At 45.9% G+C, this 17,607-nt stretch overlaps 1 protein-coding gene across 2 annotated transcripts in view; it reads left to right on the top strand.

The window, feature by feature from the left end:
* Positions 1-7,279: 7,279 nt before the first annotated feature.
* METTL27 (methyltransferase like 27) overlaps positions 7,280-17,607 on the top strand; it is an 11,271-nt gene continuing 943 nt past the window's right edge. Inside the window, exons 1-6 of one of the 2 annotated variants that reach the window (XM_074264068.1) lie at positions 7,287-7,430; positions 8,210-8,274; positions 8,472-8,595; positions 12,215-12,343; positions 12,806-12,941; positions 13,313-13,404. In XM_074264068.1, coding sequence (XP_074120169.1) covers positions 8,476-8,595; positions 12,215-12,343; positions 12,806-12,941; positions 13,313-13,404 — 477 coding nt within the window. In that variant the 5' untranslated portion in view covers positions 7,287-7,430; positions 8,210-8,274; positions 8,472-8,475. Of the gene's footprint in view, positions 7,431-8,209; positions 8,275-8,471; positions 8,596-12,214; positions 12,344-12,805; positions 12,942-13,312; positions 13,405-17,607 lie in introns of both variants that reach the window. The other variant, XM_074264066.1, reaches the window with a different exon arrangement.

Raw genomic sequence — 17,607 nt, forward strand, 5'->3', positions numbered from 1 at the left:
AAGGCCATTAGCAATAAATAGCTCTGCAATTACAACCGCCAGCTCTTTCATTACCCCACCATATAGTTCATCTGGGCCATATGACCAAAACTCATTAAAGACAGCTGGCTACTCTTCTACTATTTACTCATTTACCTGGATACCAACTCCCTATCGCTCATTTCTACATTGTTGTTTTCCTGTCCAAAGCTCGTTCTTTTTGGCAGAGAAATGTTTTCGAAGAGTTATAAAATAATTTTCATTTATTTGTATATTTTTACATTTTCTCCTATGCGTATGTTGTATGTATTAATGGAAAGTAAAACTCCTTGAGAGCAGGGACTGTTTTTGTTTTATCTTCGGCACGGTGACTGATATAGAGGAAGTGCTTAATAAATACTTAGAACAGAACAGTGAATAAAATACTCAAATACTCCAGTGTATCTATAGACCCATCATTGTGAATGTTTTTCCCAAAGATGCAGATCTATGGGTCCAGGGACCCATCCAACGGATGAATCTTGGATTTGTCCTTCCATACAGTCCAATGGTTAGCTTCATGCTTTCACTAGTTGATTTTCTTTCTATTCAAACATTTCTTAGATGAAATAATTTATTCCACTTCTTTAAAATTTCTTGCTTGTGGGGCATCCACTGGATGGAGCACCAGCCCTGAAGTCAGGAGGACCTGAGTTCAAATATGATCTCAGACACTTAACATATTCTGAATATGTGACCCTGGGCAAGTCACTTAACCCCAATTGTCTAGGGGAAAAAATGTCTTGCTTATAACATGCAGCAAACTATTCCCACCTATTGTGTGCCCTCCCTCCTCCAACCCCTCAGTGCTCCCCAACTTTATCTTTGAAGGCTAATTTTCCATGACTTCTAACAGACAATATCACCAACAGAATTGTGATACTGTTTCAGGGGAAAGGTTAAATAATTTTCAATTTACCAAAAACATTGTGTGTCCCTCTTCTCCTGTTCAATTCTAGGTCAAACTCCTGGTCCCTTTGTAATACTGGTATAGTTAGGGGAAGAGACAGACAGAGATGGAGACAGACACCGGGCGTCCTTCATCTATTTGGTTTTATCACGTGGCTAAATTAGACCAAATTCTTTTGAGCAATTATGGTTCTCCCACAAAACACTCCGTAATGTTCTGAGGTTCGATGTGAGCAGCACAATATCATCTGCAAAAATCTGCTCATCTCCAGGGAGCATCCCTCTTCAACTTGGACTCCAAAGTGGATTTATCAACAGGCCTGAGACAAGCACATTGGGCAGTGACGTGGCTGAGAGGAAATTGGGAAAATCCAGCTTGAGCTGCTAAGGATGACCCTGGACAAGTCACTTGACTGCCGTCTGCCTCAATTTCCTCAACTGTAAAATGACTTTCTCACAATGATGTTGTAAGGAGTAAATGAAGCAATATTTGTAAAGCTCTTAGCACATATGCTTTTTAAAAAGTTTGTTTCCTTCCTTTGGCAAATACCCTAAAGTAACAACAGGAGATGTTTGACTATCCTGATGGAAAGAGGAGGATTGCAGAAAGAAGACCCGTGTTCCAGAGAATGGCACAATAATATTTTGAGTTGACCTGCCAGGCCTGCCTTCTCCCTGATAGCATCATTATCCCACCCACCTGCTGAGTCCAATCCCTCCTTTGTTCTTTCCCCCACTACAGCTTTGCCAAAACCTCCCCTGCTTGTTATCGTTGCCCTTTCCTTGCCAACTTCGGCTCATTCCAAGATTTCACACACCTGGAACTATTTTTACAGGACCATCAAACATCTCCACCCAGCATCCCTGACACTGAGCTTTTATCCCCAGCCCAGAGCCTCCACCCTGAGCCCGGAGATCCCTCCCTGACGCTGAGCTCCATCCCTGACACAATCCATCCCTCTATAACACCCAATCTCCACCCCAGACACTAAGTGCCCTCCCCAGAAGTGAGCTCCCTAGTTCCCAGCCCTTGGCTTTATATTAAATCTCTTCCACTCTCAGGGATCCAAGGACACACAAAGCCAAAAAAAAATTAATGCTACATGAATAATTAAATTTCAACTACAAAACTCCTGAGAATAGCATCTTCACTTATATGCAAAGGTTTTGCAAAAAAACATGGGACTCTTTCCTACCCTGGGATTTTTTTTTTTTTAAGGGGAAGAATCTCCAGTGGTATAGGTGGAAGGTCCCAGTTAGCAGGATTCTCCACAGAAAGAGCCTAGAAAGCATGGGGGTTGAGAATCTCCCTGAAAGATGGAGATGGAGGGGTGAGCATTCCACTGCCCCCCCCCACCAGCCTCCATTCCCCTACCCCCTTCTAGGCAAAGAAAATCTGACTACATCTGAGGAATTCTTTACAAAGGATTTTCCTGATGCATTTTGTCTTCATATCGCAGCCAGATCTGAGAGAGAACAAAGATGAATCCTTCCTTGTAATCCCCAGAAAAGTTGAGCCAAAAAACCTTACACCCCGTCCGAATGTCTGACATGTATATGACACTCCACCCCAGAAGGTGGGAAGGCTTCAGGATCTGATCCCAGGGAACTTTATTGGTTTAGTTTTTTTTTTTTTTTTAATAGATTTTTATTGATAGTTTGCTTTCACATCATTTAGATTTCACTGTTTCCTCTCCCTTCTCTATGCTCTCAGAGTCACACCTTCTCACAAATAACTTTTGACATAGAGACAGAGAGATAGAGGGGGGTGGAGGGAAGAGACAGAGACAGAAGAGAGGGAAGGAAGAGCATGGGGGGGGGGAAGGGGAGAAAGGAGGAGAGGAAGAGGGAAGAGAAGCAGGAGGAGGAAAAGGAGAGGATGAGAAAGAAAAGAGGGGGAAGAAGAAAATAATATATCAAAAAAACTTTACATTCTATACAGTGTTTTCTTCCTAAGGACTACCCCATCACCTATCCAAAGGAAGGAGGAAGATGTCTTCTCATAGCTCTTTCTTTAAACCAAGTTTATCCTTTATAATTTTTAAATGAATTTTGCTTGCTTTGCCGCCATTGTTCTTCACATTTACATTTTGTACTCATTGTGACTTATTTTCTTGGCCCTGCGCAATTCACTTTGATTCAGTTCAGGTAAGTCTGTCCATGTTTCTTTGTGTTCATCCTGTTCATCATTTCTTAAAGCACAGTATGATTTTATTACCTCACACACCACAGTTCATTTCTCAATTGATGGGCATTTATTTTGTTCCCCGGTCTTTGTCGTCACAAAAACAAATAATAAATATTCAGTATATGCTCTTTTTTTTATTAATGACATCCTTGGGGATTCCTCCTAGAAGTGGAATCTCTGAAGTCAAAGGGTATGAACATTTTAGCCTTTCTATTTGAATGATTCCAAATTGCTTTCCCCAATGGCTGTATCACTTTGCACCTCTCCCGATAATCCACGAGTGTGCCTTTCTTTCCACAATTTCTCCAACCTTGACTGTTTCTCATCTTTCATCATCTTTGCTCATTTTCTAGCGATGAGGTGAAGCTTTGAGGCTGTTTTATTTTTTTCTTAGTATTTGTGATTTGGAGTATTTATTCGTGTGATTCTTCACATTGTGAGCTTCTTTTTATGAGAATTTTTGAAAATTTCTCCATTAGGGAACGTTTCCTTGCTCTTTTCAGTGATTTGGAATTCAGCTGACTTTCAGGGATCTCCTCATTCACATTAGTGTTCTCCTCTTGGTATCTAGTGGCTGAGCCTACCACTAGAGTGGTCTCTATGGTTCTTTGGATTTTCTATACTTCACTCCGAACCCATTTTACAGACTTGCCCATGTTTCCCCAAATTCCTGATGTCTACCTCAGTAATATTAAACTCATATAGAAAAGAAACCATCAAATCCATGCATAAAGATCCCTGAGGATCTTTATGATATAATATATTATGATATGATATAATGACTTATATTATAATGATATTATAATAATATATTATATATATTATAATATTATTATAATATATTATGATATGATATAATGACTATCAGAGGTTAATAATTAATATTGAATGATTATTGACGGATGGCAATATTGACTAAATAATTGGGTAATTTACTGGTATCTATAGTTTCATTGTAGTTTTATTTATTCTGATAAATATTTCCCATTACATTTTAATCTGGTTCCCAGGGCAGTTGAGAGGACCAGCGGAAACATGTTTGATGCCTCTGTTCTCCATTGCCCAAGTCACCCTTTTTGTTGGGACAAAGGGAAGAAGCTCACCCAGCATGCCCAGGGAGCCAGAGCCTTGACCCTGGGGGTCCCAGTACGCAGTCTGGCTTGTGCTGCCTATGAGCAGTAAGGCAAAGGAGCAGAGGCTGCTGGGGATTTAGAGACTTTGAAAATGGGATTGAGATGGACAGAAACAGCTACACCCAGAGAAGGAACACTGGGAAGTGAATGTAAACTGTTAGCACTACTGTCTGTCTGCCCAGGTTACTTATACCTTCGGAAGCTAATACTTAATGTGCAACAAGAAAATGGGATGTACACACATATATTGTATCTAGGTTATACTGTAACACATGTAAAATGTATGGGATTGCCTGTCATCTAGGGGAGGGAGTAGAGGGAGGGAGGGGATAATTTGGAAAAATGAATACAAGGGATAATGTTATAAAAAAATTACTCATGCATACATACTGTCAAAAAATTTATAATTATAAAATTAATTTAAAAATAGGATTGAGTTCTAACAATGGGGACAGAGGAGAAGGAAAGAGAGACCATAAGGACCTCCAAAGGTAGAGCTGGAACTGAGCAACTGAGCGACTCTCTCTGGGGACGCGTGCTTCCTCTCCCACAGCAGATCTTGGCTGACAACTCCATACCTGACAAGCCCCCTTCCTGCCTCCATCCTGAGCCATCAACTCCTTCTGCTGGGGCCCATAATTCTGGAGGGCCTGCAAACGCCTGAGACCTTTGCCACACAATGTGACCAGAACCAACAAAAGGAGCAGACCTGCAGAGGTGCCTTCTGGCCTCCCCAGCTGCCGCCTCAGGGGCTCTGTACCTTTGTCTGCCTTCAGCTGGGATTTCCCCATACCATTTAATCCTTAGTCACAGCTCTGGGGACCTTATGGACCATCTAGTCCAACCCCAATTTATAGAAATCCAGAGAGAAATGGCTTACCCAGGTAAGAGAGCCAGGAGTCCAACCCAGGTAAGAGAGATGGGATTCAAACCCAGGTTTTCTGACTAAAGATCCGATGGTCTCTCCACTCCACAGAAGAACACTTCTAGTTCTTTCTCTCACCCCACTCCACCCCAAACACCCAAGCTAGATTTCTAGGGCAAGAGCAAGCCTTCTGGCTTTTATGGGATTTCGGATATGAATATTCTGGGTGAAAACACTGCTAAGAATGGGGCTCAGTGATCTTAGCATTAGGATTGTGGGTTCCGGGGCGGGATGGAGGCCCGGCTTTGGGACGTTGAACCTAGATCAGTGTGAGAATTATTGGGATGAGAGCTCAGTTAAGTGAAGCCAAAGAGAAACAAACAACAAAGGTTTGGATTAGAGTGGAGTGGGAGTCACTGGGAGACTCAGAAGAATTAAAGTAAAAAGAAAATATGATTAACATATATTGGATTACCTGCCATTTGGGGGAAGGGGTAAAAGGAAGGAGGAAAATTGGAACACGAGGTTTTTCAAGAGTCAATGTTGAAAAAATTATCCTTGCAGATGTTTTGATAATTAAAAAAAAACTTCAATAAAAAAATTTAAAAAAAGAAAAGAAAATGACATACACAATGACTACAACAATGCACATTGGGACAGTGAGAGTCCATGGGGCAGAGGAGAACCAAAACGCAGAACTGAACACTGAAATTATTGCAGCCAAGTCTGGTCCTGAAGAAGACTGTGCCTGCCTCCATTTCTGCTAAAGAGCAGATGATGTAGGTAAGCTGCTGCATAAGCTGCCAAGACTTGGTTGATTGATTGATACGTTGGTTTTAATAATGGGTTTGGTTCTTCTTTCCTTTCTAGTCTTTGTTATAAAGGACTGTTTTCCAGATTAAAGAGGAGGAGGGATAGGATGGGAAATGAAAGGGATATAAAAACAAAACATATAATAAAAGACTTTTAAAGGAATGAGACCGAAGGTAGGGATGAGCGCTCAGTGTTAGGAATCAAAATGCAGTCATAGCAACGGAGGCTTGGAGTCAGAGGTTGGTAGAAGATGAAAATTCCCTCCCTAGGGAGCGGTCACCGGGGAGACGGGGCTCAGTCGTGAGAGGAAGCTCAGGGCCAGGCCCCACACACTGAGCTCGGTGTCATTAATGCAGCCTTGGCTGCTGAGCGTCAGGAGTGGGGGCTCCGGGCTGGACTGGGCCCCGCTTGCAAGATGGTGCTTTTTTGTGGTGGTGAAGAATTGGAAACCAAGGGGATGCCCAACAAGTGAATGAATAAGCTGCATGTGATTGTAGCGGGAGGCTGCTGTGCTATGGGAACTGTCAAGTGGGATGCTGTCAGAAAACCCTGAGACCCCCATGAGCTGACACAAATATGAGAGTAACAGTGACCAATGGGGAAAGCCTGAGCTCCTCCATCGGAGACAATGATCCAAGGCGATTCCAAAGGGCACATGATGGAAACCTGAGAGAGAACAGCTGAATTTTGAGTATAGATCGAATTTTTTTTATTTACTTTTTTTTTTTTTTTTTTTTTTTTTGAGGCTGGGGTTAAGTGACTTGCCCAGGGTCACACAGCCAGGAAGTGTTAAGTGTCTGAGACCAGATTTGAACTCTGGTCCTCCTGAATTCAGGGCTGGTGCTCTACCCACTGCGCCCCCTAGCTGCCCCCTATTTAATTTTTTTAATTTAAAAAAATGTTTCTTGCCCGTGTGTATGTGTGTTTGCAACGTGTCTAACATGGAAATAAGTTTTGCATGACTTCCCTTGTAGGATCAGTTGCTTGCCTTCTTAAGGGGTGGGTGAGGGGCAGGAGAGAGGGAGACGATTCAGAACTCAAATTGGTTTTAAATTCTGCTAACATTTAAATGTAGCCAGGAAGTATTCAATAAAATACATAAAATTGATTTTGGATGCTCAAGAAAGACAGGCGTACCGCTGGTGGAGAGGAGGCTCACCTTTAGGGGAGTCACCTGCTCCGCGGCAGGGATGAAGTTCTAGGGGATCTGGACTGAAGGCTCAGATTACTTGAAGGCTTTAGGGGCGAAGGGAAAGAAGGGAAAGGTCAATCATAAACCAACGTTGTGAGCTTGGGAGGGAGGAGAGAGAGCCTTTCAGCGGATTGGTGGGCATTTTTCAACGAAGGACCAATCAGCTTTCAAAGGGAAGAAGGGGCCGGGGAGGAGAGGGGGAAGGGACCGCTTGGCCTCCACTCCTCCTCCCCCCTCCCCGCCCCCATCTGCGCTGACCATTGCCCCTCTGGACCCTCCTGCTCCACCCCCGCTGGTTGGGCCGGGGAAGAGGTAAGTAGGTCCCCCCCCTCGATTCCCCGCACCTCTGGGGGCCCCCCCAAAGCCGCTTCTGCCAGCCAGGAAATGTAAAAGGAATGGGTCCTGACCTCCTCCTCCATCACACACTTCCCCGAGGCTTCTTGGAAGAGGCCTTCAGATGGGCTTTAGAGGAAGCGCTCCAGCTGGGCAGAAGGAGGAGGGGCCGGGCAGTGCGGGGTCCGAGAACAGCCTGGCCGGGCCGGGGAAAGAGGAGAGGAAGGTGAGGGAGGGAAGGAAGAGGAGCAGAGGGCCCTGGAGGACGGACGTGATTCCCTGGGTGTCGGAGGCCCCACAACACTGGGACAGAGGAGAGGGAGCTGGTGTGGAGGCTGGGCCAAGGCCTCTGGTCCTTGCCTCTCACCTGGGCCCTGAGGAAAAGGGCAGAGACCTTGGAGGCCGCCCCCAGACCAGGGACAATGAGAGTGATGGAGCCAGGAAAGAGACAGGAGGGGAGACAAAGGCACAGAAAATGATCCTGAGGGTCAAACATTCTCACCCAACCAGACCTGGGAGCACCGACGGGCTCACATCCTCCTCACATCCTGGGGGATTGTGCCCGGCCTTGTCAGCAGGATGGCGGAGGACCAGGGCAGTGGGAGCAGATGGGGCCTCAGGGGGAGTCCGGTCCGACCCAACTAGGCACCTAGGAGGCCCAGAAAGGGAAGGGCTCCCACCCACAAAACCACGAGGGAGAGTCAGGAGTCGCCTCTAGGCCTGGGAGGTTTAAATCCCGTGTTCTCTGTGCAACACAGCCCGCCGTCATCCCATTTACCCTTCTCACCCATGACGGTCAGCACCCTCAAGGATCTGCCCGGAGGTGAGCGGGTCCGCCCAGGGATTCTTGAGCTGCTTTTTCATTCCCTAAATCTCACCCGCAACGATGCACCGACTGTCCCAGCTGTGGGTCTGAGCGCCCCGGGGAGGGGGACACTGGGGAAGAGCTGGGGCTGGGGCAGACCATCTCTCCCCAGGGCTCCGGGGTTCTAAAGTGGAAGGGGACCTTTTATCCCTCAGGAAGATGGCGTCCCCCGAAAGGAGCCTGTCTCAGGTGAAAGACCGGATCGGCGCCTCCCACGGCATCACTGACCTGAGCCAAAAAATCCACTTCTACGACGGGTGGGCTTCTGACTATGACCAGGTGACTGGGCCACTTCCTCTCCCTCTGGCCCCATGCACAAGCACACCTTACACACACACACACACACGCACAGACACACATACACAGACACACACTCACACACACACTCACACACACACACACACTCACACACACACACTCACACACACACACACACTCACACACACACACACACTCACACACACACACACACTCACACACACACACGCACGCACCTGTGCATTTCCCAAGCTGTTCTAAAGAGAATGGGGAGAGTTTTTCTCCTCAGATCCCTCAAGAAAATAGGATCAGAGCCTGCCCCAGGAGCCCCTGGTCTGGTGGAGGAGAAGCAGCCCCTGCATTTAGGGAGTCTCTGAGGGGGCAACACAGCCCTTGCTTTCAGAGACCCTGCAGCCTGACAGAGGGGATGGACCCGGTGGGTTTCGGGAGCATGAAGGCTGCTGGGAGCAAATGGAAGGAGAATGATGATGTCAAAAGAAACTTCCCCTTAAGGGAAAACAGGCCCGGCTTGGGGAAGGAGGGTGCTGCACCAAAGCTCCCCAAAGTTGCATGTACACAGCAGGTGCTTACTAAATGTTTGTTGAATGCCTATTGAAAACTCAGGACATTTCAACAAAACATGATCACAGTCTGAATATCTACGGACGTTTCCAAATGAAGGCCAACCTGGCATCTGGTGTTCCCAACTGTGGGACGCGTCACCCCCGTTCCAGCCCCGAAGCCTTCGGGCCGGGCAGAATCCCCGCTCGGAAGGGCCGCACCCGAGATGGGGATGCTCGAGGTGGGCCACACGTCAGGGAGATTTCATTCTCCCCTTTGTTTCACAGGAGGAAACCGAGAGGAAATCTCGTGCAAAATCACACATAATAGCAGAGGCAATTTTTAAGACACCCCCACACACAGATAACAGCGTCAGGCACCAATCAGTGCCCTGGAAGTGCTATCATTGCTGATCGCAGTTAGGATAAAAAATAAAAAGGTAGAAATTCCAAAGGGCAGAATGAACTCAGAGGTTCAGACAAATCGTACCGGTTTTTCAGGGCTGTAGGAAGTAAACAGGGTGACTAAGGTACAAGGATGTGGGGATGTGCGCTGGAGAAACAGAAACAACCACAAGCCCTCGTTGCGTAAGCCGCCGGAGCGATGAAATCAGACTCCAGCCCCATCCACCCTGGGTCCTGGGAGCCTTCCCAAAGCTGCAGAACTGAGGGGAGCGGCCGGAACGGCCCAGAGGAGGCTGCCTCCAGTCAGCTGGGAAAGCCGCTCGTTAAACTCCTTCACATGTCACTTTTACCCAGAGCCCAGGCACATCCTGGTCTCCAAAGGCACGGGACCGAACCATGAGACGCGAAGCCATCGGCCAAGCATTTATTAATAAGGACCTACTATGTGCTAGCCATCGAAGGCGCAAAGACCAAACCAGCCCCCGCCCTCTCATATCTCATCCTGTCTGCTGACCCCCAGTTGTCTATTAAATATTCCAAACTGGATCTCCCACAGACATCTTCAACCTGAGACATCCAAGACTGAATTCATTCTGTTCTTAACTTCCCAAAGTCTTCATGTCCCACTTGGGGATTTTCTTGGCAAAGATACTGGAGTAGTTTCCCTTTTCCCTTCCAGCTCATTTTACAGATGAGGAAACTGAGGCAGACAGGGTGAAGTGACTGCCCAGGGTCACACAGCTAGTGCGTAAGTGTCCAAGGCCAGATCTGAACTCAAGAAGATTTCTTGTGTGTGTGTGTTTATACCCACACTTGTATACCCATATATATACATGTATACAAAAATGTATATGTGCACACATCTTTCCCACAATATAAATATATATACATACATGTATGCATTTATATGTATATCCATACACACTGTATATACATGTGCATACATATGTGTACACACATCTTTCTCTGTGTGTATACCCACAATATGTCTGTACACTCCTACATATATACATATGCACACATATATCTTCCTCTGTGTGTATACCCACAGTATGTACACACATCTTTCTCCGTGTGTATACCCATGTGTACATGTCTATATATATACACACATATACACACTACATGTATATGTACACAATGTATATCTTCCTTTATGTATACCCACATACATAGATACCCCTATACATGCATGTGTGTATACATGCACTTCTATCTCTTCCTCTGTGTGCATGACCACACACATATGTGTATATACACATGCATAAACACACATACTGCGTGTATATACATATAAACCTATATCTTCCCGTGTGAATACCCACATGCATACACAATGCATATATGCACACACACATGTATACACGTACAAATATAATGCACCCTGTGTGTACATATGTGCACACCCATCTTCCTGTGTATGTGTATAATAATTTGTGCATAGTTGTTTTGATATAGTTCTCCCCATTAGTCTGTGAGATCCTTAAGAGACTGTTTATTTTGCCTTTCTCTGCATTTCCAGGGCTTAGCCCCCTGGCTGGTTCGTTATCCGATGAATAAGCACTAATTGGCTATCAGTGGGTCAGCAAGCAGTGTGGATGCCCGCTGTGCCTCGGGCTCTGTCCTGGGAGCCACAAAGACAAAAGAACTTGGTTCAAAGACTTCACATCTAGAACCAGCAGGAACTCCAGTTGTTGCCCAGTCATGAAGCCTTAGCAGTTTTTGCCTTGGATCATCGGGTCCTACCCAGTTTTATTAACAAGGCGAGGCGGGGCGGAAGGTTGGAGACGTTGCTGGACATTGTGATCTTTTCTTCCTTTTATGTCCAAACTGCAGAATCGTGGTATCTGAGCTTTTATCACCAAGATGAGTGTTTCTGTTATTCAGAGATAAGGAGGCTGGTTTTATAACCAGCCTGAGGAACTTATAGGCCACAGGTAGAAAGCGTGATGGCCCCCAGGCAGTAGTGGGATGTGGTAAAAGAAAGGTGGAAAACCCCAGAAAACCCCGAGGAGGGGGGTGGGGGCTGGGACCAACTTCTTCCCCAATCTGGGTCTCAGCTTCATCTCTACATGGTGGGGACCATCGCCTAAAGGCCTCCATCAGTTTCCTCATGTATAACATGAAGGCTCGGAGATCCAGAGATCGAAGACTTCTGAGGGTCCGGCCCGGCCTCCCACTGAGGATTCTGGGAGGGAGCACGGCCATGGTTTCTGGAGGCCATTCCCAGAAGGAGAGCCCGCCATGTTGTGAGCTGCTAGGAGAGCCGCCCGACCACTGCAAAAGTGTCAAGAACCAAGCGGCCTCAGTTGTGGGAGGCTCCCCCAAGGCCGGGGATTGATGAGCAGAGTCTGATGGATTGTCTCAAAGAACTCTGTGTCCCATAATTATTAATCATCTGAATTTCTTCCTTGGAGAACTCCCCATTCGTAGCTTTTGATCACTTATCATTTAGCAGATTGACTTTTATTCTTATACATTTGAAAAAGTTTTACTTCTCCCGACTCAGTTTTATTTTTTACTATTGACCCATCATCCTTACCTCAGTCCGAGCTTTTGTCTAAGCTACCCAAGTAATGATACCATTTTTAAGAGTGCTGATAACATTTTCACATATTAAAGGCAAACTGAGTTCCTTAAAACTGATGTTTGGGGTTCACCTTTCTGTCCCACAGGATGTGGCCGTTCTGGAGTACCGAGCTCCCCGCCTAGCTGTGGACTGCCTGGCCTCGGCCTTCCCCTCCAGTCCCCAGGAGGCCCTGCTCCTGGACGTGGCCTGTGGTACTGGACTGGTGGCTGTTGAGGTGAGGGGCTCTGGGCCATGCTAATTCTCCCACCTCAGTCCTCAGTATTTATCCCCCCTGCTCACCCTTTCCTTACTCTACCTCCGTTCCACTCCTTCCTACCTACCTCATGCCACTGGGAATATTCCAGGCCCCTCAGAGCTGTATCTGTCAGTCCCTTCCCCTGGGATCCAAAGGGACAGACTCGGATTATCCAAGGATGAACTTTCTCCAGGGCTAAGGAGGGTCTAGACCAGGGGTTCTGAAACTATGGCCCATGGGCCAGATGCTGCTGCTGAGGACGTTTATGCGCCCACCGGGTTATGGCAAATGGGCTGAGGGGCGGAGACAGAGCGTGAGCTCTTGTTTTACTATAGTCCGGCCTCCACAGTCTGAGGGACAGGGAACTGGGCCCCATTTAAAAAGTTTGAGGACCACTGGCCTAGACTGAGAGAGGGGCAATAACAAACCTGTTTCCATCAGCTACAGAAACGAGGATTTTGCAACCTCCATGGAACAGAAGGCAGCAAAAAGATGCTGGAGCTGGCCAAGAGGAGGGGCTTGTACCAGCAGCTGAGCCTCTGCATCCTGGGCCCAGAACCTCTGCCGGCCCCCGCAGGTACGGTCTCTCCATCGCCAGCCCTCTTCCGCCTGAGCGGCCGACACTAAGCTTCCATCCCCCGAGTTCTCATTCCCTATCTCTGACACCCACCCAACCCACTGACGGGAGCCACGTGGTGTAGCCACAGCATGGACCTGTCTCCAGAGGGAAGCTCCCCATGGAGGGAGTTCCCCACTTAGACTGTCTCTTGGGCCTTTGACAGAACTCTCTCCTTACCCCCGCCTCACCCTAGCCCAGACCAAGCCCATTCTTTGTTCTGGACAAAAAAGGAAAATCTGCAGGTGAGGGAGCAAACACCTGGGCCTGCGGGACGGGAGAAGGTCCAGGGCCAGTAGGGAGGGCCAACTGTCTACCTCCTCCTGCTGCAGATCGTTACGATGCCGTGATGGTGGTTGGAGCCCTCAGCGATGGGCAGGTTCCTTGCAGTGCAGTGTCTGAGCTCCTCCGGGTCACAAAGCCAGGTGAGATCTCTCAGCCAAAACACACCTAGGACAGGTTCTGGGACCCCAGGGGAAGAGTCACCCAATTGGGCCAGGGCAGACCTCACTAACTGATCACCAGGGTCTAAGACACTACCCTGAGTTTTCAACTGAGGAGCAAAGGAGAAGATTCCCTGGACCTTCAGGTAATGGCTCTCTATCCCCAGCACCGAGCCCCCAAACCTGATCCCGAGCAAAATCCTCCATTGGTGAGCCCCCATTCTCACCCCCAAGGCTCCATCTGTAGGGGGACTTTGCCTGCTCCAGGAAGCCTTTCCAGTCCCCTCAGTAACTCCTGTCCTCCCTAGCACAATACCCTATATTTAGAGACCTTGTATTTATTTGCATTTGGTCTCTTTTTAGTGTGTGTGTGTGTGTGTGTGTGTGTGTGTGTGTGTGTGTGTGTGTGTCTGTATAGGCACAGAGACAGACAGATTGAGAGACAGACAACATACAGAGACAGAAACAGAGAGACAGAGACAGAAATACAGAGACAGAGACACGAAGAGACAAAGACAGAGACAGAGACAAATACAGACAGCAAAACAAAGAGACAGAAGCAGAGAAAAACAGAGGGAGAGACAGAGTAAGAAAGAGAGACAGAGAAACAGAGAGACAAAGGAACAGAGAGACATATAAACAGACAGACAGCTGTACTTTGGGTCTCCCTTATTAGGAAGAAAAAAACCTCACTCCTTGAGATTAGATTCATTCTGTCTTTGTGCCTCTCGTCCCTGGCACAGGGAAAGTGTTGAGTAATATACTTCTAGGTGCACCTTGCCAGAGGAATTTAGGCTTCCTGAAGGCAGGGACTGGCTCAGAGGGAGCTAGATGGTGCAGTGGATAGAGAGCTGGGCTTGGGCTCAGGAAGACTTAAATTCAAATGTAGTCTCAGACAGTATGTTTGACCCTGGACAAGTCATCCACCTTCTATTTCAGTTTCTGCCCATTGTGTGGGCATAATAGCACCTTTCTCCCAGACTGATTGTGAGGATCAAATGAAAGATTTGTTCATTGTTTCACAATCTTAAAACACTACTAAAATGTCAGCTATCACAATTAACCATACTGACTGTTTTTGTAACCCCGGAGCCTACCAGAGTGCTTTTTGACTGATTGATTGCAAAGCCCTAAGCCTGGGCAGACAAATGATTTAGAGTCCAGAGGCCGGGATGTCTCTGGTGTCCTGAGGAAGGCACCCACCCATACTCTCCTCTCCACTTGGCTGAAGAGAACCAAAGTTGGGCTCTGTGCATGGAGCTCCTGAGATTCATCCAGTGTCTCTTCAGATGTGGCCAGGTCAAAAAATATGGGACAACTGGAGCTGATAGGGAAGAGATTACAGGAAGGGAGGCTGATGTGGAGTCCTGCTGTTCTTATAATGAGAGATATTATCTTAGGTAAAGGGTACATGGACCCATGGGGCAAGTGATGATGATTTTGGCTCAACCAACTCCTAAAGAGATTCTGAGAAAATTGTGAAGGGGGGAGGAAAGGACCAAGCACTTTTTTAATGCATTGTATGTATCAGGTACTCTGCTAAGCTCTTTTTTTTTTTAATTTATAATATTATCCCCTGTATTCATTTTTTCAAATTATCCCTCCCTCCCTCCATTCCCTCCCCCCGACGACAGGCAATCCCATACATTTTACATGTGTTACAATATAACCTAGATACAATATATGTGTGTAAATACCATTTTCTTGTTGCACATTAAGTATTAGATTCCGAAGGTATAAGTAACCTGGGTAGATAGACCGTAGTGCTAACAGTTTACATTCACTTCCCAGTGTTCCTTCTCTGGGTGTAGTTATTTCTGTCCATCATTGATCAACTGGAAGTGAGTTGTATCTTCTTTATGTTGAAGATTTCCACTTCCATCAGAATACATCCTCATACAGTATTGTTATTGAAGTGTACAGTGATCTTCTGGTTCTGCTCATTTCATTCAGCATCAGTTGATGTAAGTCTCTCCAAGCCTCTCTGTATTCCTCCTGTTGGTCATTTCTTACAGAACAATAATATTCCATAAACTTCATATACCATAATTTACCCAACCATTCTCCAATGGATGGGCATCCATTCATCTTCCAGTTTCTAGCCACTACAAAAAGGGCTGCCACAAACATTTTGGCACATACAGGTCCCTTTCCGCTCTTTAGTATTTCTTTGGGATATAATCCCAATATCTGCTAAGCTCTTTACAAACATTATGTCAATAGGTCCTCACAACCACCTTGGGAAGTGAGTGTTGTCATTGTCCCCATTTTAGAATTGAGAAAACTGAGGCAGGCAAAGATTAAGTAACAAATCAAAGGAAACAAAAGGCCAGAAAACAAGGATGGTCAGGAAATCGTGTGTTGATAGTGTGTGTGTGTGTGTGTGTGTGTGTGTGTGTGTGTGTGAGAGAGAGAGAGAGAGAGAGAGAGAGAGAGAGAGAGAGAGAGAGAAAGAGAGAGAGAGACAGAGAGAGAGAGAGAGAGAAAGAGAGACAGAGACAGAGACAGACAGAGAGACAGAGAGACAGAGACAAGAATGGAGAGAGACAGAGAGACAGACACATAGAGACAGAAAGAGACAGAGGCAGAGAGAGAGAAGAGTCAGAGAGAGAGAGAGAGAGAGATGGATGGATGAACAAACAAATAAATAAATGAGTGAGTAATAAATAAGTGAGTGGATAAATAAATAAATGAAGGATGTTAGATACAAGAAGAGCCCTCCTAATATTGGGGAGAGATAATGTTTGTGGGGGAGTCTATGGAAAGACCCATGTAGAAGACTGGGAAAGGTCAAACATTGCCCAACTGATGAGCCAGGTAACCTGCAGCCCACTTGCAGTTAACTAGAGTTGCACTGGACTACTAACATCTGGTCTTTTAAATCTTCAGTTAGTTTATTGCCCTTCTGTCCTGCCCCATAATAGACCTGCAGAACCTTATTTAGACTTGGTTGAATCACAGACTTCAGGAGCTGGAAAAGAACATTTAAGATGACCCAGTTCAATGACTTTCTTTTATAGACAAGGAAACAGAAGCCTAGGGAGGACAGTAAATGACTTGTCCAACGTCGCAGAACTAGTGACAAGGAAGCAAAAGCTGACATCTCTTGATTCCTATTATTCCACATTCTAGATACTGAATCCTTGCCTTTCCGATTGTTTATAAATATTTTTATTGTTGATTAGTCATGTCCAACTCTCCACGACCCCATTTGGGTCAGAGGTAATGGTGTGTTTCCTAGTTCCTTCTCCAGCTCATTTAACAGGTGAGGAAACTGAGGCAAACAGGGTGAGGTGACTTGTATAAAGAACCACAAGGAATGGCTATCAGAGGGAGCAGTATTTGAACTCGGGTCTTCGGCTCCAGAGTCAGTACCTTCTTTAGGTACAAGATGCCTTTTCCGTGCTGAGTGCGGTACTGTATATTCCACTAAATGGTATTCCCAGCATCCCAGAGGACCTGAGATCAAAGCCCAGCTCTGCTGCTTATACTGGCTGTCCTGGACAATTATAATAGTAGATGACATGTATAAATTGCCTTTAACAAATGCAAAGCACTTTACAAATACCTCATTTGATCCTCACAACAACCTTAGGAAATAAATGTTATTATTAATCCCAAATAGAGGTGAGGAAACTAAGGCTGGGAAAAGTGAACAATCCACTCATACAGCAACTAAGTGTCTGGGCTCAAACACAGATCTTTCTGAGACCAAGTGCAGAGTTCTATCTGCTACACTTAATTTTCTCTATTTTTTTCAAATTCCATTTTATTTTACTTTCATTTCCAAATTTTCTCCTTCCCTCCTTCTCCTACTCCATCTGTTGAAAAGGTTGAAAAAAGATTACTAATATGTATAGTCATACAGAATGAATTTTCACATTAAAGGAAGGAAGAAAGGAAGAAAAGAAGGAAGGAAGGAAGGAAAAGGAAGGAAGGAAGAAAAAGGAAGGAAGGAAGGAAGAAGAAGGAAGGAAAGTCAAACATTGCCCAACTGATGAACCAGGTAATCCACAGCCCAGCAGCAGTTAACTAGCAGAAATATTTGCGCTGGGCTACTAACATCTGGTCTTTAAAATTTTCAATTAGTTTATTGACATTCTGATCCTGCCCCATAATAGACTTGCAGAACCTTATTTTGATTTGGTTGAATTATGGGCAATAAGAGCTGAAAAAGAACATTT

The sequence above is a fragment of the Sminthopsis crassicaudata genome, chromosome 4 (assembly GCF_048593235.1).
Source record: "Sminthopsis crassicaudata isolate SCR6 chromosome 4, ASM4859323v1, whole genome shotgun sequence".
Lineage (NCBI taxonomy): Eukaryota > Metazoa > Chordata > Mammalia > Dasyuromorphia > Dasyuridae > Sminthopsis > Sminthopsis crassicaudata.